The sequence below is a fragment of the Neomonachus schauinslandi genome, chromosome 16 (assembly GCF_002201575.2).
Source record: "Neomonachus schauinslandi chromosome 16, ASM220157v2, whole genome shotgun sequence".
NCBI classification, from domain to species: Eukaryota; Metazoa; Chordata; class Mammalia; order Carnivora; family Phocidae; genus Neomonachus; species Neomonachus schauinslandi.
Genome location: NC_058418.1, coordinates 176,016 through 193,768, shown reverse-complemented (window position 1 = coordinate 193,768; position 17,753 = coordinate 176,016). Strand labels below are relative to the sequence as shown.

Sequence of the window (17,753 nt, the reverse complement as noted above, 5' to 3'; positions counted from 1 at the left end):
CCGTTTCCTCGGCTCCCGGGAGCCTTTCAGACTCCGACCGCCACGCAGCGGCGCGGTCCCTCCCCCGGGTGTGGCTCCGAGGGAGGAGTCCGGCGCCGGAAGTCCCGCCTCCATCGGCGCGGCTCGCCACAGCGCTCCTGTCTTGGGCCGTCATTGGTTCCATCGGCACGAGCGCCCAGCCGCGCCCTCCCCCGTCGCCTTGGCAACGAGCAAGCGGCACCGCGAGGGGAGCTGGGAAATGAGGTCCTAAAGTGACGCGGCGGCTAAGTTAATGGAGGTAGCTGAGGCGGCCGGACTTCCGGCGTTGCCCTCGAGGTGCTCCTTTTGCCGCTGTGGGTCGGGACGAGTATCTCCAGAGCTGCGCGGCGGGCCGATTTCCTTTAGAGGCCGCTCCGCGGAGGACAGGGGCGGGACCCCCGTCGCGCCTGTGCACGCGCTGTGACTCCCCGGACTGACCCCCTCTTCCTGAGACTCGGTGTTGCCCCCTGCGGAACGGGCGCCGGAGGGTCTGGGCCTCCCACAGGCGGCTTCCTGGTCCTTGGGCACATTTTAGTCCTAGCTTCGAAGGTTCCACGGTCGGCCGGAGGCTCCTGCGCCCAAAGCGGGTGGTAGGTACGGAGCTCAGCTGAACAGGCCGAAATTCGGCGCCTGCCGCGGCCATGCTCCGCCCACAGCTTCCTTTGGCCGAGGAGGCGCCGGTGAGTGGAAGGTGCCCCAGGCTTTGACAACCCCGGTCCCCACCCAGTGGGTCCGGGTTCTGAATGAGCTCAGGAGAAGCGGGGAAGGCTGTGGCAGGTGAAGCAGAGGTGGGAGAGGGCCAGGGGTCTCGGAGGCCCGTGTGTGGTTTGGCCAGCTGAGGGCTGAAGCTAGAACAGGTCCGGGTGGGCAGGTCTTCAGTACAGAGCGGAGGGGATGCTCTTAGCAATGAACCATGAAGGAGTGGGGTTCGACTGGGGCAGGATGGGATTGTGGTTGCTCTCAGTGGTGTCACTCTGGAGACACCATGTGCAGAACGAGCACGTGAGGGATTCCAGTGAGTTGCCAATGGGGTGAACCGGTGAGATTGTGGGCTGGGGGTGTGGAGCTGTAACATGCTGTGGTACAAAGACTTACGTGCATGTCAGGCAGGAGGGCAAACTGGAAGGTCTGGGACCAGGTACTGGGATGTAAGAGAGAAGGGTGAGCATAGGTGTGGTTGCCACTGGGAGGTGATCTCTGAGACATAGAGGGAATTGGCTGATAGGAGGTAGGGTGGGACCTGTGTGTCTGGCTGGAACACAGAAGGCATCTGTCTGGTCACCAGCCTGTTGTTGCTGTGGGCAGGATGCAGAGTCCGATAGTAACTGAGGAGAGGCACCAATGGAACTGGGGCCCTGGCAATCCTCTGAGGTAAGGGTCTTAAGAGGAAGAAGGTAGAGGGTTTGCCTCTAGTGGGAATGGGGTTTAGGGCTCAGAGGGAAAGATGATGTCAGTGAGACATGTGGCAGGACCCCGAGACACTGATCAAGGGCATGGATGTGTTCCTTTGTCCATGTTTTGGTTGGCTCTTCTGCCCACTGTTGACCCCTAAGGCTCAGTTGAATCAATCATTACAGGGCTTGGTGACCTTTGAGGATGTGGCTGTGTATTTCTCACGGGAGGAGTGGGGGCTCCTTAATCTGACCCAGAGGAGCCTGTACCGGGATGTGATGCTAGAGAACTTTGCACTTATTGGCTCGCTGGGTAAGTCTCTCACACTCTTCCCCAGCAGACTGACCACCTCTGCCTTTTCCCCATAGGAAGGTGTGTGCATCCTAAAGCCCCACCACAGAGGCTGTTTCCTTCCCAGGTTCCCTGTGGTTGGTGCTGTGGGTACTGGCATTGGGCTGTGTGTTCTTCCTCTGCCTCCTTCTTAGCAGCCTTGTTAGCAGCCTCAACAGCTGTTGCCCTATAGCCTCCCGGAGTAGGGCTTGGGATGCAGGTATTTACAGTTTGCCCAACAGATTCCACTCAACCCTCCCTCTCTCTGTGACTCTGCTGAAGTCATGGCCCCTCTGTGCTCTGGGTGTTGCCTTCCTTCGAAGGAGATTTTTATAGGGCTCTCCCTGGGCCAAACTTGACCCATGAATTCAAATTAGTAGATCAATTTGGGGAGTATTGTTATCTTAATATCTTTCAATTCATGAACATGAGATATCTTTCCATTTATTTAGTCTTCTTTAACTTTTTTCAACAATGTTTTGTAGTTTTCAGCATACAGGCCTAAATTTATTCCTAGGTAGATTATTCCTTTTGATGCAATTTTAAGTGGAATTGTTGTCTTAATTTCATTTTAGATTTTTCAGTGCTAGTATATAAAAATAGATTTTTGTATACCGATTTTTGTGTCCTATAGCCTTGCTAAACTCATTTATTAGTTCTAATAGTTTTTTTAAAGTCATATTTCATTTTTTAATTATTATTAACATATAATGTATTATTTGTTTCAGGAGTACAGGTCTGTGATTCATCAGTCTTACACAATACACATCGCTCACCACAACACATACCTTCCCCAATGTCCATCACGCAGCCACCCCATCCCTCCCATGCCCCTCTACTCCAGCAACCCTCAGTTTGCTGAGATTAAGAGTCTCTTTTTTTTTTTTTAAAGATTTTATTTATTTATTTGAGAGAGAGAATGAGATAGCATGAGAGGGGGGAGGGTCAGAGAGAGAGGCAGACTCCCCGCTGAGCAGGGAGCCCGACGTGGGACTCGATCCCGGGACTCCAGGATCATGACCTGAGCCGAAGGCGGTCGCTCAACCAACTGAGCCACCCAGGCGCCCGAGATTAAGAGTCTCTTATGGTTTGTTTCCCTCTCTGGTTTCTTCTTGTTTCATTTTTTCCTCTCTTCCCCTATGATCCTCTGCCTTGTTTCTCAAATTCCACATATCCATGAGATTGTATGATAATTGTCTTTCTCTGATTAATTTATTTCGCTTGGCGTAATACCCTCTAGTTCCATCCACATCGTTGCAAATGGTAAGGTTTCATTTTTTTGATGGCTGCATAATATTCCATTGTATATATATACCACATCTTCTTTATCCATTCATCTGTTGATGGACATCTGGACTCTTTCCATAGTTTGGCTTTGTGGACATTGCTGTTATAAACATTGGGGTGCAGGTGCCCCTTCAGATCACTACATTTGTATTTTTGGGGTAAATACCCAGTAGTGCAATTGGTGGGTCATAGGGTAGCTCTATTTTCAACTTTTTGAGGAACCTCGATACTGTTTCCCAGAGAGGCCGCACCAGCTTGCATTCCCACCAACAGTGTAGGAGGGCTCTCCTTTCTCTGAATCCTTGCCAACCTCTGTTGTTTCCTGACTTGCTAATTTTAGCCATTCTGACTGGTGTGAGGTGGTATCTCCTTGTGGTTTTGGTTTGTATTTCCCTGATACTGAGTGCTGTTGAGCACTATATGTCTGTTGTCCATTTTGATGTCTTTGGAGAAATGTCTGTTCATGTCTTCTGCCCATTATTTGTTTGCATTATTTATTCCTTGGGTGTTGAGTTTGGGTATTTATAGATTTTGGGTACTAGCCCTTTTTCTGTCATGTCATTTGCAAATATCTTCTCCCGTTCTGCCAGTTGTCTTTTGTTTTTTTTTTTAAAGATTTTATTTATTTATTCATGACAGACAGAAAGAGAGAGAGAGAGAGAGGTAGAGGGAGAAGCAGGCTCCTGAGGAGCAGGGAGCCCGATGCGGGACTCGATCCCAGGACCCTGAGATCATGACCCGAGCCGAAGGCAGACGCTTAACCATCTGAGCCACCCAGGTGCCCGTTGTCTTTTGGTTTTGTTGACTGTTTCCTTTGCTGTGCAAAAGCTTTTTATCTTGATGAAGTCCCAATAGTTCATTTTTGCCCTTGCTTCCCTTGCCTTTGGTGATGTGTCCAGGAAGAAGTTGCACAGCCGAGGTCGAAGAGGTCGCTGCCTGTGTTCTCCTCAAGGATTTTGATGGATTCCTGTCTCACATTTAGGTCTTTCATCCATTTTGAGACTATTTTTGTGTGTGGTGTAAGGAAATGGTCCAGTTTCATTCTTCTGCATGTGGTTATCCAATTTTCCCAACACCATTTGTTGAAGAGACTGTCTTTTTTCCATTGGACATTCTTCACTGCTTTGTCGAAGATTAGTTGACCCTAGAGTTGAGGGTCCATTTCTGGGTTCTCTATTCTGTTCCGTTGATCTATGTGTCTGTTTTTGTGCCAGTACCATACTGTCTTGATGATGACAGCTTTGTAATAGAGCTGGAAGTCCGGAACTGTGATGCCGCCAGCTTTGGTTTTCTTTTTCAACATTCCTCTGGCTATTTGGGGTCTTTTCTGGTTCCATACAAATTTTAGGATTATTTGTTCCATTTCTCTGAAAAAAGTTGATGGTATTTTGATAGGGATTGCATTGAATGGTAGATTGCTGTAGGTAGCATAGACATTTTCATTTTCACAGTATTCTTCAAATCCATGAGCATGGAATGTTTTTCCATTTCTTTGTGTCTTCCTCAATTTCTTTCATGAGTATTCCATAGTTTTCTGAGTACAGATTCTTTGCCTCTGTGGTTAGACTTACTCCTAGGTATCTTACGGTTTTGGGTGCAGTGGTAAATGGGATCGACTCCTTAATTTCTTTCTTCTGTCTCGGTGGTGGTGTATAGAAATACCACTGATTTCTGTGCATTGATTTTATATTCTGCCACTTTATTGAATTCCTGTATGAGTTCTAGCAGTTTTGGGGTGGAGTCTTTTTGGTTTTCCACATAAAGTATCATATCATCTGCAAAGAATGAGAGTTCGACTTCTTTGTTGATTCGGATGCCTTTTATTTCTTTTTGTTGTCTAATTGCTGAGGCTAGGCCTTCTAATACTATGTTGAATAGCAGTGGTGATAGTGGACATCCCTGCCGTGTTCCTGACCTTAGTGGGAAAGCTCTCAGTTTTTCCCCATTGAGAATGATCTTTGCTGTGGGTTTTTCATAGATGGCTTTTATGATATTGAGGTATGTACCCTTTATTGCTACACTGTGAAGAGTTTTAATCAAGAAAGTATGCTGTATTTTGTCAAATGCTTTTTCTGCATCTATTGAGAGTATCCTATGGTTCTTGTGCTTTCTTTTATTAATGTAGTGTGTATCATTGACTGATTTGCTAATGTTGAACCAGCTTTGCACCCAGGAATAAATCCCACTTGATCGTGGTGAATAATCCTTTTAATGTACTGTTGGATCCCATTGGCTAGTATTTTGGTGAGAATTTTTGCATCCATGTTCATCAGGGATATTGGTCTGTAACTCTCCTTTTGGTGGGCCTTTGTCTGGTTTTGGGATCAAGGTAATGCTGGCCTCATAAAATGAGTGTGGAAGATTTCCTTCCATTTCTATTTTTTGGAACAGTTTCAGAAGAATGGGTATTAAATCTTCTTTAAATGTTTGGTAGAATTCCCCTAGGAAGCCATCTGGCCCTGGGCTCTTGTTTGTTGGGAGATTTTTTTTTTTTTTTTAAGATTTTATTTATTCATTTGAGACACAGAGACACACACAGAGAGAGAGCATGAGCAAGAGGAGAAGCAGAGGGAGAGGGAGAAGCAGGCTCCCCGCCGAGTCAGGAGCCCGATGTGGGGCTCGATCCCAGGACCTGAGCTGAAGGCAGACGCCTAACCATCTGAGCCACCCAGGCGCCCCTTTTGGGAGATTTTTGATGACTGCTTCAATTTCCTTGCTGGTTATGGGTCTTTTGAGGTTTTCTATTTCTTCCTGGTTCAGTTTTGGTAGCTTATATGTCTCTAGGAATGCATCCATTTCTTCCAGATTGTCTATTTGTTGGCATATAGTTGCTCATAATATGTTCTTATAATTGTTTGTATTTCTTTGGTGTTGGTTGTGATCTCTCCTCTTTCATTCATGATTTTATTTATTTGGGTCCTTTCTCTTTTCTTTTTGATAAGTCTGGCCAGGGGTTTATCAGTCTTATTAATTCTTTCAAAGAACCAGCTCCTAGTTTTGTTGATCTGTTCTACTGTTCTTTTGGTTTCTGTTTCATTGATTTCTGCTCTGATCTTCATTATTTCTCTTCTTCTGCTGGGTTTAGGCTTTATCTGCTTTTCTTTCTCCAGCTCCTTTAGGTGTAGGGTTATGTTGTGTATTTGAGATCTTTCTTATTTCTTGAGAAAGGCTTGTATTGCTATATACGTCCCTCTTAGGACCACCTTTGCTGCATCCCAAAGATTTTGAACAGTTGTGTTTTCATTTTCATTTGTTTCCATGAATTTTTAAAATTCTTCTTTAATTTCCTGGTTGACTCATTCATTCTTTAGTAGGATGCTCTTTAGCCTCCATGTATTTGAGTTCTTTCCAACTTTACTCTTGTGATTGAGTTTGAGTTTCAAAGCATTGTGGTCTGAAAATATACAGGGAATGATCCCAATCTTTTTACCGGTTGAGACCTGATTTGTGACCCAGGATGTGATCTATTCTGTAGAATGTTCCATGTGCACTAGAGAAGAATGTGTATTCTGTAGCTTTGGGATGGATAGCTCTAATAGTTTTGTTTTGTTTTCTGTGGACTCCTTGATAGCTTTCCATATACATGACATCATGTCATCTGCAAATACATATATTTTTACCTCTTCTTTTGCTTAACTGACCTGGTTAGAACCTTCAGTACTTACTGAATAGAATTGGTGAGAGTAGACATCCTTGTCTTCTTCCCAGTCTTACAAGAAAAGCATTTAGTCTTTCACTAGTAAGTATGATGTTAGCTGTAGGTTTTTTGCAGTTGCCCTTTACAGGTGAGGAAGTTCCCTTCTTTTCTTAGTTTGTTGAGTGCATTAATCATGAAAGATCATTAGATTTTGTCTAGTGCTTTCCCATATCTATTGAAATGGTCATGTGATTTTTATCCTCTATTCTGTTAACACCGTATATTACCTTAATTGGTTTTCATATGTTCAACCTTGCATTACTAAGACAAATTCCACTCTGTCATAGTTTATAACCCTTTTATGTATTTCTGGATTTGGTTTACTAGTATTTTGTTGAGTTTTGCATCTATATTCATAAGAGCTATCAATGTATAGTTTTCTCATAATGTCTTTATTTGGATTGAGCATGAGGGTAATTTTGGCCTCAATGGATGAGTTGGGAAATGTTCCCTTTTCTTCTGTTTTCTGGAAGAGCATGTGAAGTATTTGTGCTAATTCTTATTTCAGTGTTAATATTCATCAGTGAAACCCTTCTAGGCCTAATCTTTTTTTTTTTTTTCCCACTCCTGTGGGGGGAAGTTTTTTTTGTTTTGTTTGTTTTTAGTTATAATTAGACTTTCTATTTCTTCTTGAGAGTCAATTTTGGTAGTTTGTGTCTTTTTTAGTAATTTGTCCTTTTTTTTTTTTTTTTGAGCTTTTATATTTGAGTTTTTTTTTCATTTAACTTTTAAAACACTACTATAGTTGAATATTAAAACAAAAACAATAGCAAGTAGTGAGCTATGATTATAGTCCTTCACTCATTCACTACTGCATATAAAATGCCAGCAGTGTTATTCACTGGCCTCGTTAAGAGGTCTGACACTGAACACCACCCCAGGATGATGTTCATCTCCTCACAGGCTTCCCCATTGTAATGGTGCCGTCTTTCCTGATTTGGATCGAAGTCCACCAGTTCTACCTGGTCCATTTCATCAATCTCTTCTACTTCCTTCCTCGCAGGTAGGAGTTTTTCCAGCAAAGAGAGTTTATCAGGAGAGAGAAAGCCAATCTCAGGAAAGTTTACCTTAAATTCGATGATTAGGCAACCCTTCTCATATGGTCTACGATAAATTGGCATGCCTTCATTTAGCACACACTTGATGTCTCCATGCTTGACAATTTGACCTGGGAGAGAGGTGATGACGAGTTTGGTTGTCAAGAGTAGATATTGGCGGGGCGCCTGGGTGGCTCAGTCGTTAAGCGTCTGCCTTCGGCTCATGTCATGATCCCAGAGTCCTGGGATCGAGCCCCACATCGGGCTCCCTGCTCAGCAGGAAGCCTGTTTCTCCCTCTCCCACTTCCCCTGCTTGTGTTCCCTCTCTCGCTGGGTCTCCCTCTGTCAAATAAATAAATAAAATCTTAAAAAAAAAAAAAAAGAGTAGATATTGGCTTTTGAAAGCCACACAGTGCTTCAACCAGCTGTACGTCCATACACATGAAAAGGTCTTCTCCTTGCCAAGTAAAAACAGCGTGGTCCTTCTGATCTAAAATAATGATAATATCTCCTGGTTCCAGTCCTGGTTCTTGGTCTCCTTCTCCATGGAATGTTATCTTCTGGCCATCCTTCATGCCGTTGTCAATATGAACTTCTAGAATCTTCTTCTCTTGAACTGTCTTCCTTGCATTGCAGCTTTTACATCTATCTTTGGGACTGATCCATTCCCCATGGACCTGGCAATCCATGCACACAGATTGAATTTGCTGAACCATTCCAGGTCCTATCTGATGAATTCTTATTTGCATTCCAGTACCTTGGCAACTGGGACAACATTCGACTGCTCCTTTCTTACCACCTCGGCCTTCACATTTATTGCAAATCACATTCTTTTGCAAAGCTAGTTTTCTTGTTGCACCATTATATAAATCTTCTAAGGTTACTGAGAGCTGATACACAATATTTTTACCTCTCCGTTATCTCTGCATCCTTCCTTCTCCTCCAAAAAACATATCAAAGATGCCCATGGGGGAGCCAAAACCACCACCAGCTCCACCTTCTTTAATTGCCTGTTCTCCTCCTTTGTCATATAATTCCCTTTTCTTTGCATCAGAGAGTACTTCGTAAGCTTGAGAAATCTTAAACTTCTCTCCTTCATTTGGATTCTTATCAGGGTGGTACTTCAAGGCCAGTTTCCTGTAGGCCTTTTTCAATTCCTCTTGGGTGGCATTGGGTTTGACCCCCAAAACATCGTAGTAAGTGGTTTCTTTCACCATTTTCTACAGCTGGTGAGAGGGCCAAGGCTGGTGTGGGGAAGCGGGAAGGAGCACGTTGCTGGGCGCAGCTCAGGCAGCCGCCACTCCTCTGCGTCTCACCGAGCGTTCTGGAAAGTTCCCAGTAATTTGTCCATTTTATCTAAGTTACCTAATTTGTGGGCATATGTACAGTTGTTCATAGTATTTCCTTACAATCCTTTCTCTTAGTTAGTGATGTCCCCTTTTTCATTCCTGTTTTTAATAAATTGATTCTTCTATTTTTTTCTTGTCAGTCTAGGTAGCAGTTTTTCAATTTTGTTGATCTTTTCAAAGATCCTAATTTTGGTTTTATTGATTCTCCTTTTCTAATCTCTATTTCATCTCTGCTCGTTATCATTTCCTTCATTCTGCTAGCTTTGAGTTTAGTCGCTTTTCTTTTTCCTATTTCTTGAGGCCTAAAGTTAGGCTATTGGTTTGAGATCTTTTTAAATATGGGTGCTGTGACATAATAAGAAATAAATATTTTGTCTTTATCCCCAATTCCTAGCACAGCTCCTAAAACACTTGGAGTCTCTGAAGTGGTAAGAGTGTCTTTTGTGTGCTAATGGAATGACTGGTGGGTGGGAGCTCCTAGATAGCTTCAGGATAGGAAGTGGCCACCAAAAACACCAGGGCATGATAGGAAGGTTGGATTTTGAGCTACCCCACCCCCATCCTTCCAGTCCCCCAGTCTCGCCAGCCTCTGGGGAGAGTAGAGGGGCTGGAGACTGAACCAATCACCAGTGGCCAATGATTTAACTAATTATACATCATAATGAAATCTCCATAGAAACTCCTAAATAACAGGGTTCAGAGAGCTTCTAGGTTGCTGAGAAAGTGGTGCCACTGGAGGGCATGGATGCCGTCTTACCCTCTGCTTCCTCACCCCCCACTCCCATCTCCACCCCTGGTATACTTTGCCCTTTGCATCTCTTCCACTGGGCTGTTCCTGAGTTGTATACTTTATAATAATCTGGTAATACTAAGTAAACTCTTTTCCTCAGTTCTGTGAGCTTGAGAAGGGATCAATAATTGTGGGAATCCCTGATTTATAGCCAGTTGGTCAGAAGAATGGGAGTCTGGGACATCCAACTGTTGTCTGAAGTAGGGGCAGTCTTGTGAAACTGAGCCCTTAACCTGCGGGATCTGATGCTGATTCCAGGTAGTTAGTATCAGAATTTAATTGAATCCTTGGACAGCACGTTGGTGTCTGAGAGTTGGAGAAGTGGTGTGGAACATCTGCCCTACACCTTACCCACATTTGGTGTTATGAGTAGGGGCACCTGGGTGGCTCAGTCGGTTAAGCGTCTGCCTTTGGCTGAGGTCATGATCCCAGGGTCCTGGGATCGAGCTCCACGTCAGACTCCCTGCTCAGCATGGAGTCTGCTTCTCCCTCTCCCTCTCCCCCTGCTTCTGCTCTCTCTCTCAAATAAATAAAATCTTAAAAAAAAAAAAAGAAGTGTTATGAGTAAAACAGCATGGAGTTCTTTTAGCTCTGATTTTCCCTCCAAGAACTGCTATGTCCCATTACTTTTGGTATGTTGTGTTTTCATTTTCATTCATCTCAAAGTGCTTTGTAGTTTTCTTCGTGGTTATTTAGAAGTGTTTTATTTAAATTCCATAAGTTTATGAGTTTCCCAAATTTCTTTCTGTTGTTGATTTCTATTTTAATTCCTTTGTGGTCAGAGAATAGACTTTGTGTGATTTCAGTCCTCTGAAATATATTGAGACCTTTTTTATGTCCTAGCAAATGGTCTGTTCTGGGGAATGTTCCATGTGCACGTGAGAACGTGAGAATACATATTCTGCTGTTGTTATGTGGCAGGCTATATAGATGTCTGTTAAGTCTAGTTGATTTCTAGTGTTAGTCAAGTGCTGTGTGCTTGTTTGTTTTCTGCCTAGTGGTTCTGTCCATTATTGAAAGTTAGAAGTTGACATCTCCAACTATTGTTTGTCTATCTTTTTACTTCATTTATGTCAGTTTATCCTCATGTAAGTTTCTTTCAAAATAAATTGTGGTAAAACACAACATGGGGTCTACCTGCTTAACAAATTTTTAAATGTGCAGAGGAGGTTTATTTTCTTTTTTTTTTTTTTTAAAGATTTTATTTATTTATTTGACAGAGAGAGACATAGCGAGAGCAGGAACACAAGCCGGGGGAGTGGGAGAGGGAGAAGCAGGCTTCCCGCAGAGCAGGGAGCCCGATGTGGGACTCGATCCCAGGACCCTGGGATCATGACCTGAGCCGAAGGCAGACGCTTAACGACTGAGCCACCCAGGCGCCCAGGAGGTTTATTTTCTAATACTCCGTTTCCTTCATGGTTGGCATGATGACATGAGCTTCCTGGTGGGGGGGAGGTGGGCAAGCCTTGGCTTGGGCTGGCCTCTTATTACCTTTCTCTCTCCTAGGATTTGCACCTTCAAGGTCCCATGTGGTTGCCCAACTGGAGAGTGAAGAAGAGCTCTGGGTGCCCAACATGGTGGACTTGACACTGGGCAGCAGAGCAGAGGTCAGGAAGGGTCCTGGTCCTGGTGAGTAGGGCTAGGCGATGACTTGGTTTCAGTGATGAGCTCACAGCATGCTGGGTGTCTGTGTGCACTGGCATTTTGGTGCTGAGGCCAGTGACCACACACTATTCCCACCTTTCCTCTCCCTTCTGAACACACTGTGTGATCTTGCCATCTCTACCATGACTCTCAGGACCTATGTGTCCCTGGCCTCTGCCAGTGTAGAGCTGTCCACTGGTGACTTGAGATGTGTACATACCCTTAAATAATACCTGAACACCAGCTACTCTGTTACAGTTGCCTTTTCATTGGAGCAAACACATCCTCTTCACAGTGCTCCCTGTCACCAGCAGCTGAGGCCCTGCTTGAAACCATTGCAAGGAGTGACTTGGAGATCCCACCTCTTCTCCCTGCATTGCTCCCATCTTGTGTCCTCGTCCCCACTGAGGTCCTTGCTATTCTGTGATCTGGCAGAGCCCTGTTCTGCTGGGCCAGCCCTTTCTCACCCAGACTTTTCCTAGCAACCTCCTGGCAATTCTGTGGACTCCTGTTTGAATGTCTGACATGTGTTTGTGATGAAGGTGTCTCCTCCCTCTAATCCAGCTCTCAGTAACTGGCTTTTCTCTGTTTCAGGTTGTCCATGTAGACTGGAGGATGAGGAAGCCTCTCCAGAGCAGATCAAGAACTACAAAGTCTACCTATCAGAGAAGCCCCTTCTGTGTGGGGAGTCTGGAAAGGACGTCCCTACCACCTTAGGCCTCCTCCAGCACCAGGCCACCCACAGCAAGGAGAAGCTACACAAGAGCACCAAGCCTGGGGAGGCCTTCCAACCCAGCTCCAGTTGCCAGCAGCAGCAGGGCCTCCACACCACACAGAAGGCCTTCAAGTGCAGTGACTGTGGGAAAGCCTTCCTGAAGGCTTTTGCACTCCTCGACCATCTGATAACTCACCCCAAAGAGAGACCCTTTAGATGCCTGAAAGTTGGAAATGCCCCCAAGGAGAAATCCACCCATGTTAATTACCAAAAAATTCACACTGGAGAAACATCCCATGTGTGTAATGAGTGTGGAAAGGTCTTCAGTTACCCATCTAAACTGAGGAAGCACCAAAAGGTTCACACGGGCATAAAACCTTTCAAGTGTGATGAGTGTGGCAAAACCTTCAACCGTAAAGATGCACTTGTTCTGCACCAGAGAATTCACACTGGAGAAAGGCCTTATGAGTGCAGCGAATGTGGGAAAGCTTTCAGTGTTCTGTCTACTCTCATTCGGCACCGGAAAGTTCACATTGGAGAAAGGCCCTACGAGTGCAGGGAATGTGGGAAGTTCTTTAAATACAACCATAGCTTCATTCTTCACCAGAGAGTTCACACTGGAGAAAGGCCTTATGAGTGCAAGCAATGTGGGAAAACTTATGTGACCCGCTCTGGCCTGTATCAGCACTGGAAAGTTCACACTGGAGAACGGCCCTATGAGTGCAGCCTGTGTGGGAAGACCTTCACCACCAGGTCCTACCGCAATCGGCACCAGCAGTTCCACACTGAAGAGAGATCCTATGAATGTACAGAATGTGGGAAAGCCTTCAAACACAGTTCTACCCTCCTTCAGCACAAGAAAGTCCACACTGGAGAAAGGCCATAAGAAGACAGGATGTTGGAAAGCCTGTAGCCAGGGCTGGGCACCTTGTTCAACATGAAAGACCTCACTCCAGAAAGGAGACTGAGGAGAGTAGCCATTTGAAAGCTAAACCTAGCGTACCCCAACATGTGCCCTGGGGTGGCAGGTGTGTAGGAAGCTTTCAGGAGCTAGGTTGCACTCCAACCTGCTGAGATTGTTGGCAGTGTTAAGTCACTGCTGGTTTCTATGATAGAAGCCATCCCACTTCCACCACCTGGCAGGTGCTCAAGATGTGCATCAGCCATCTCAACGTGCTCTGGAACAGCAGACCTCCTTAGTCCCCACGCTGTACAGGAAAGAATCATGAGTGGTGGAACCCAGAATGGGCCTCATTCCCCGCCTCCAACTGGTTTAGGTATGTCTGTGACCAGGCTCTGGTCAAGAGTAGCTGAGCTGTGTCTAATGGGGGCTTCCAGAGAAGGTTAATCATTTCCATGGACACAGTTGACACTGTCATGGATTTATCCACCCCTGGAACTGACTGTCACACACTTCCCTGGAATGTATGGTAATAAAAGCTTTATTGTTTAAGCCACTTTTAATATTGGGGGTTCTGATCATTGTGTGTGGAGGGATTGAGAACAAAACTGGGCCCTGAAGAGAGGGACTGGCTTCTGTGGGGAGGGGCCCCTGACTTTTGTTGCCTTCCTGGGGATAGCAGGATGTCCATCTCATGGCCATTACCCTGGTCCTGAAATGAAGACCCTGCAGTCCTGGGATGTGGCCAGTGCCCCTAGCATCTGTGCACACCGTGGCCTTCATTGTTTTTGCTGCCAAGGGAGAGAAGTGGTTGAATGAACATATGTATCCATATCCTCTGTTTTTTGGGGTCTTTTGATTTTAAAAATTTTGGAAACTAATTTCCCAAAAGTTCAATAAGATATCAGTTCAGCAAAACTTGTGTGTTGTTTGTAGATGTGTCCCTGGTCCAAAAATTATGCTTCCTGTCAAGAAGAGAACTTGGAGGCAGTTTAGAGAACTGTGACCCTAGACTTGAGGGGCTTTGAACCACAGTGCTCAGCCATGTGTTGGGGTTGGAAACCACTGCTGCCTTCTGTAACTGGTTCTTCTCCCTGATCCCCCACCCTCCCCTGCAATGGTGGGAGAGGTGATGACCACACAGGGTAGAAACCCCGGGCAGGCTTAAAAAGTCAGGGAACTTGTGTGTCTCGGTGGCTCAGTCAGCTAAGTGTCTGACTATGTATATTTGCTTATTTAGACATTTCATATAAATGGAATCACACAGTATATGTTTTTCTGTGAATGGCTTTCACTTAGCATAATATATTTTTGAGGTTCGTCTGTGTTGTAGCACATATCAGGACTTCATTCCTTTTTATGGCCAAATAATATTCTATTGTGTAGATATACCACAGTTTGTTTATTCATTCATCAGTTGATTGGGCATTTGTCTTTTTTTTTTTTTTTGAGATTTTATTTATTTATTTGACAGAGAGAGACACAGCGAGAGAAGGAACACAAGCAGGGGGAGTGGGTGAGAGGGAGAAGCAGGCTTCCTGTGGAGCAGACAGCCTGATGCGGGGCTCGATCCCAGGACCCTGGGATCATGACCTGAGCTCAAGGCAGACACTTAACGACTGAGCCACCCAGGCGCCCCTGGGCATTTGTCTTGTTTCAACTTTTTGGGTATTATGAAAAACGTTGCTATGAATATTCAAGTACAAGTTTTTGCGTAAGTATGTTTTCATTTCTTTTGGGTAGATAAATAGAAATGGAATTGCCAAACTGTTTTCCAGATTGGCAGCACCATTTTATATTTCCACAGCAGTGTATGAGTATTCCAATTTTTCTACTTCCTTATCAACACTTATTATTGTTTGTTTTCCCATAGGTACCCTAGTGGGTGTGAAGTGCTATCTCACTGTAGTTTTGACTTGCATTTCTTTAATGACTAGTGATGTTGAGCAACTTTTCATGTGCTTATTGGCCGTGTGTGTGTGTGTGTGTGTGTGTGTGTGTGTGTAGCAGAGGCCTGGCATCAGGCCAAAGGTTCAGGCATCAAAGAGAAGAGAGAAACTGACACCAACTTGGAGAGAAAAATGCAGCAGAATTGGAGGAGTGGCAAAGTGGGGAAAGGTTGAGAAGACAGTGGAGAGTGTCCCTCATGGGGGAGGTCACAGGCCAAGGTCCAAGTGCAGGGAACTACTGTTGGATGGAGCTCAGAGAACTATCATTAGTGAGGGCAGAATGGGCAGTGTCAGTATAAAGACTGCATCAAAAACCTGTAGGCACCGGCCTGCTGGATTGAGTGAGCTGAAAGTGTTGGAACTACTGAGCCCCACAAAGGCTGGTATCCAGAACAGCTCAAAGGTCAGAGTCATGAGACCTTTGCCTGGAGTGTTCTAGCATCGCTGGCAAACATCTTCCTTCCCCAACAGACTTGTTGCTGTGTACTGAGCCCCAGTGGAAGACCAGGCCTATTCAAGGAAAGCACAGAAGATTCTTCAACCATAAGCTGGGGGCCATTTAATGAGATCTAATCAGCCACCCACACTGTACAAAGAATTGAGCTGTGATGACCAGTGTCTATCCTACCCCATTTGCTTAGAAGGCTTGATCCTCAGTGGCTCAGTTGGCCTTTATCTCTGATCCCACATGAGTCCTCCATGTTGGTAAAAGACATTACATCCAGGAAGGGAGGCCTGAGCAGGGTGGGGGATTCCCCCAAACATCTCATCGTGCTAGGGAGTCCTTGAGCAGCCCTGCTGTAATCTTTGATTACTGCAAGCCCATCTTGGGTTCCACCTCTAATGTGGCTATCATTCCTGATCTCTGCTGGGCTTTTGGGAGGAGGTGGCAGTAGCACTGCCTTCCCACCCACCATGCAGTATGGATGGATACTGCACACCGAAGCCTCTCATGTCAGAAAGCTCTTGGTCTTTCTTCCCCCAGGTCTCATGGAAGGGCCCAGGGGAACACATATGGCTCACCCACAGGTTTTGGTAAACTGCTTTTGTACTGTACAAAATGTTTTTTGAAATGGCTTCTAACATAAAATCAAAAGCCACATAAAAATCTGAATATCTGTCTCTTCCCAGAAAGCCAAGAGATCCGGGAAACTCATATTAACTCCACCATGTTGTCTCCCCACCCCTTAAAAAGGACAGACTTCCTTGGTGGCTACCAGAAGTGGAGTAATGAATGCCATGGCTATGCGATTCTCTAAACCTCTGGCTACTCACATAAACCATTCTCCTGACCATGAGCTCTATCCTCTTTTTTTTTTTTTTTTTAAAGATTTTTATTTATTTGACAGAGAGAGACACAGTGAGAGAGGCAACACAAGCACGGAGTGTGGGAGGGGTAGAAGCAGGCCTCCCGCGGAGCAGGGAGCCCGATGTGGGGCTCAATCCCAGGACCCTGGGATCATGACCTGAGCTAAAGGCAGATGCTTAATGACTGAGGCCACCCAGGTGCCCCGAGCTCTATCCTCTTGATGATGAGTTTCCTGTGTGGTGACAGCCATGAGGTGAAGAGCACAGGGAGAATACAGGAATTCATAAAACATTTGTTTGGATTTCCATTACGAGTGATACACAGGTCTGCAGATCTTGAGTTCTTCACTCTTATCTCACTTGGCCAGAGTCACCTGGAAGGTTTTTTTTTCTTTATAAAGATTTTATTTAGGTTTTTTTTTAAAAGATTTTATTTATTTATTTGAGAGAGAGAATGAGATAGAGAGAGCATGAGAGGGGGGAGGGTCAGAGGGAGAAGCAGACTCCCTGCTGAGCAGGGAGCCCGATGCAGGACTCGATCCCGGGACTCCAGGATCATGACCTGAGCCGAAGGCAGTCGCTTAACCAACTGAGCCACCCAGGCGCCCTATAAAGATTTTATTTTTAAGTAATCTCTGCATCCACCTTGGGGCTCAATCTCACAACCTCAAGAACAAGAGTTGCATGCTCTACCAACTGAGCCAGCCAGGCACCCCAATCTGGAAGTTTTTGATGTACCTTTAGAATAGCCAAGTTCCCTTTAGTTTACCAGTCTGCTCCAAACCCAGTGTTTCTGGCTCCCAGATGGCCCCTGTAGATCTCAGATTAAGTTATACGTGCCTTACCCTGCAGAGCCTCAAGCTAATGGAGAACTGTGGTGCTCCTTTGTCCCTAATGGCAGTGCTGTAAATTCCTCCCAACTCCCTCTTACCTCACACCCATTGTTCCTCTATCCACTGGGCCTCTCCCCGCCTCCTAGGATCATATATCCTTATTAGGAACCAGAAGACAGCTTCTCTTCACATGGGGAAACCCAGACATCTCTCTAGGAACTAGGGACCTGCCTCCTAATCCAACAGACCATTCTAATGTTGCAGACTAGCATCCTCCTCCTTCAGGGTGAGCTCTGGGCCTTCAGATAACTCTGAAACACAGGCCACTATGTTTACTTTATGAGCCCTTCAGTTTTTCCCAGTCCTTCAGATGCACTGCAAACCCTAACCCTATGTTCCTTCTATACCCTGAGGTAGATGTTGTTAGGTGCCCTGTCTCAGCCATCCCTCACTCTACCCACTTCTTTTTTCAACCTACCCCCACCAAAACCCCCAAGATTAAA

General features: G+C 45.4%; 1 protein-coding gene and 1 pseudogene across 1 annotated transcript in view; one reads left to right on the top strand and one right to left on the bottom strand.

The window, feature by feature from the left end:
- Window positions 1-761: 761 nt before the first annotated feature.
- Window positions 762-17,753, top strand: part of ZNF584 (zinc finger protein 584) — a 57,900-nt gene continuing 40,908 nt past the window's right edge. Inside the window, exons 1-4 of the mRNA XM_044911322.1 lie at window positions 762-806; window positions 1,596-1,722; window positions 11,407-11,529; window positions 12,139-13,144. Coding sequence (XP_044767257.1) covers window positions 762-806; window positions 1,596-1,722; window positions 11,407-11,529; window positions 12,139-13,144 — 1,301 coding nt within the window. The remainder of the gene's footprint in view (window positions 807-1,595; window positions 1,723-11,406; window positions 11,530-12,138; window positions 13,145-17,753) is intronic.
- LOC110581920 lies at window positions 7,575-8,978 on the bottom strand (annotated as a pseudogene).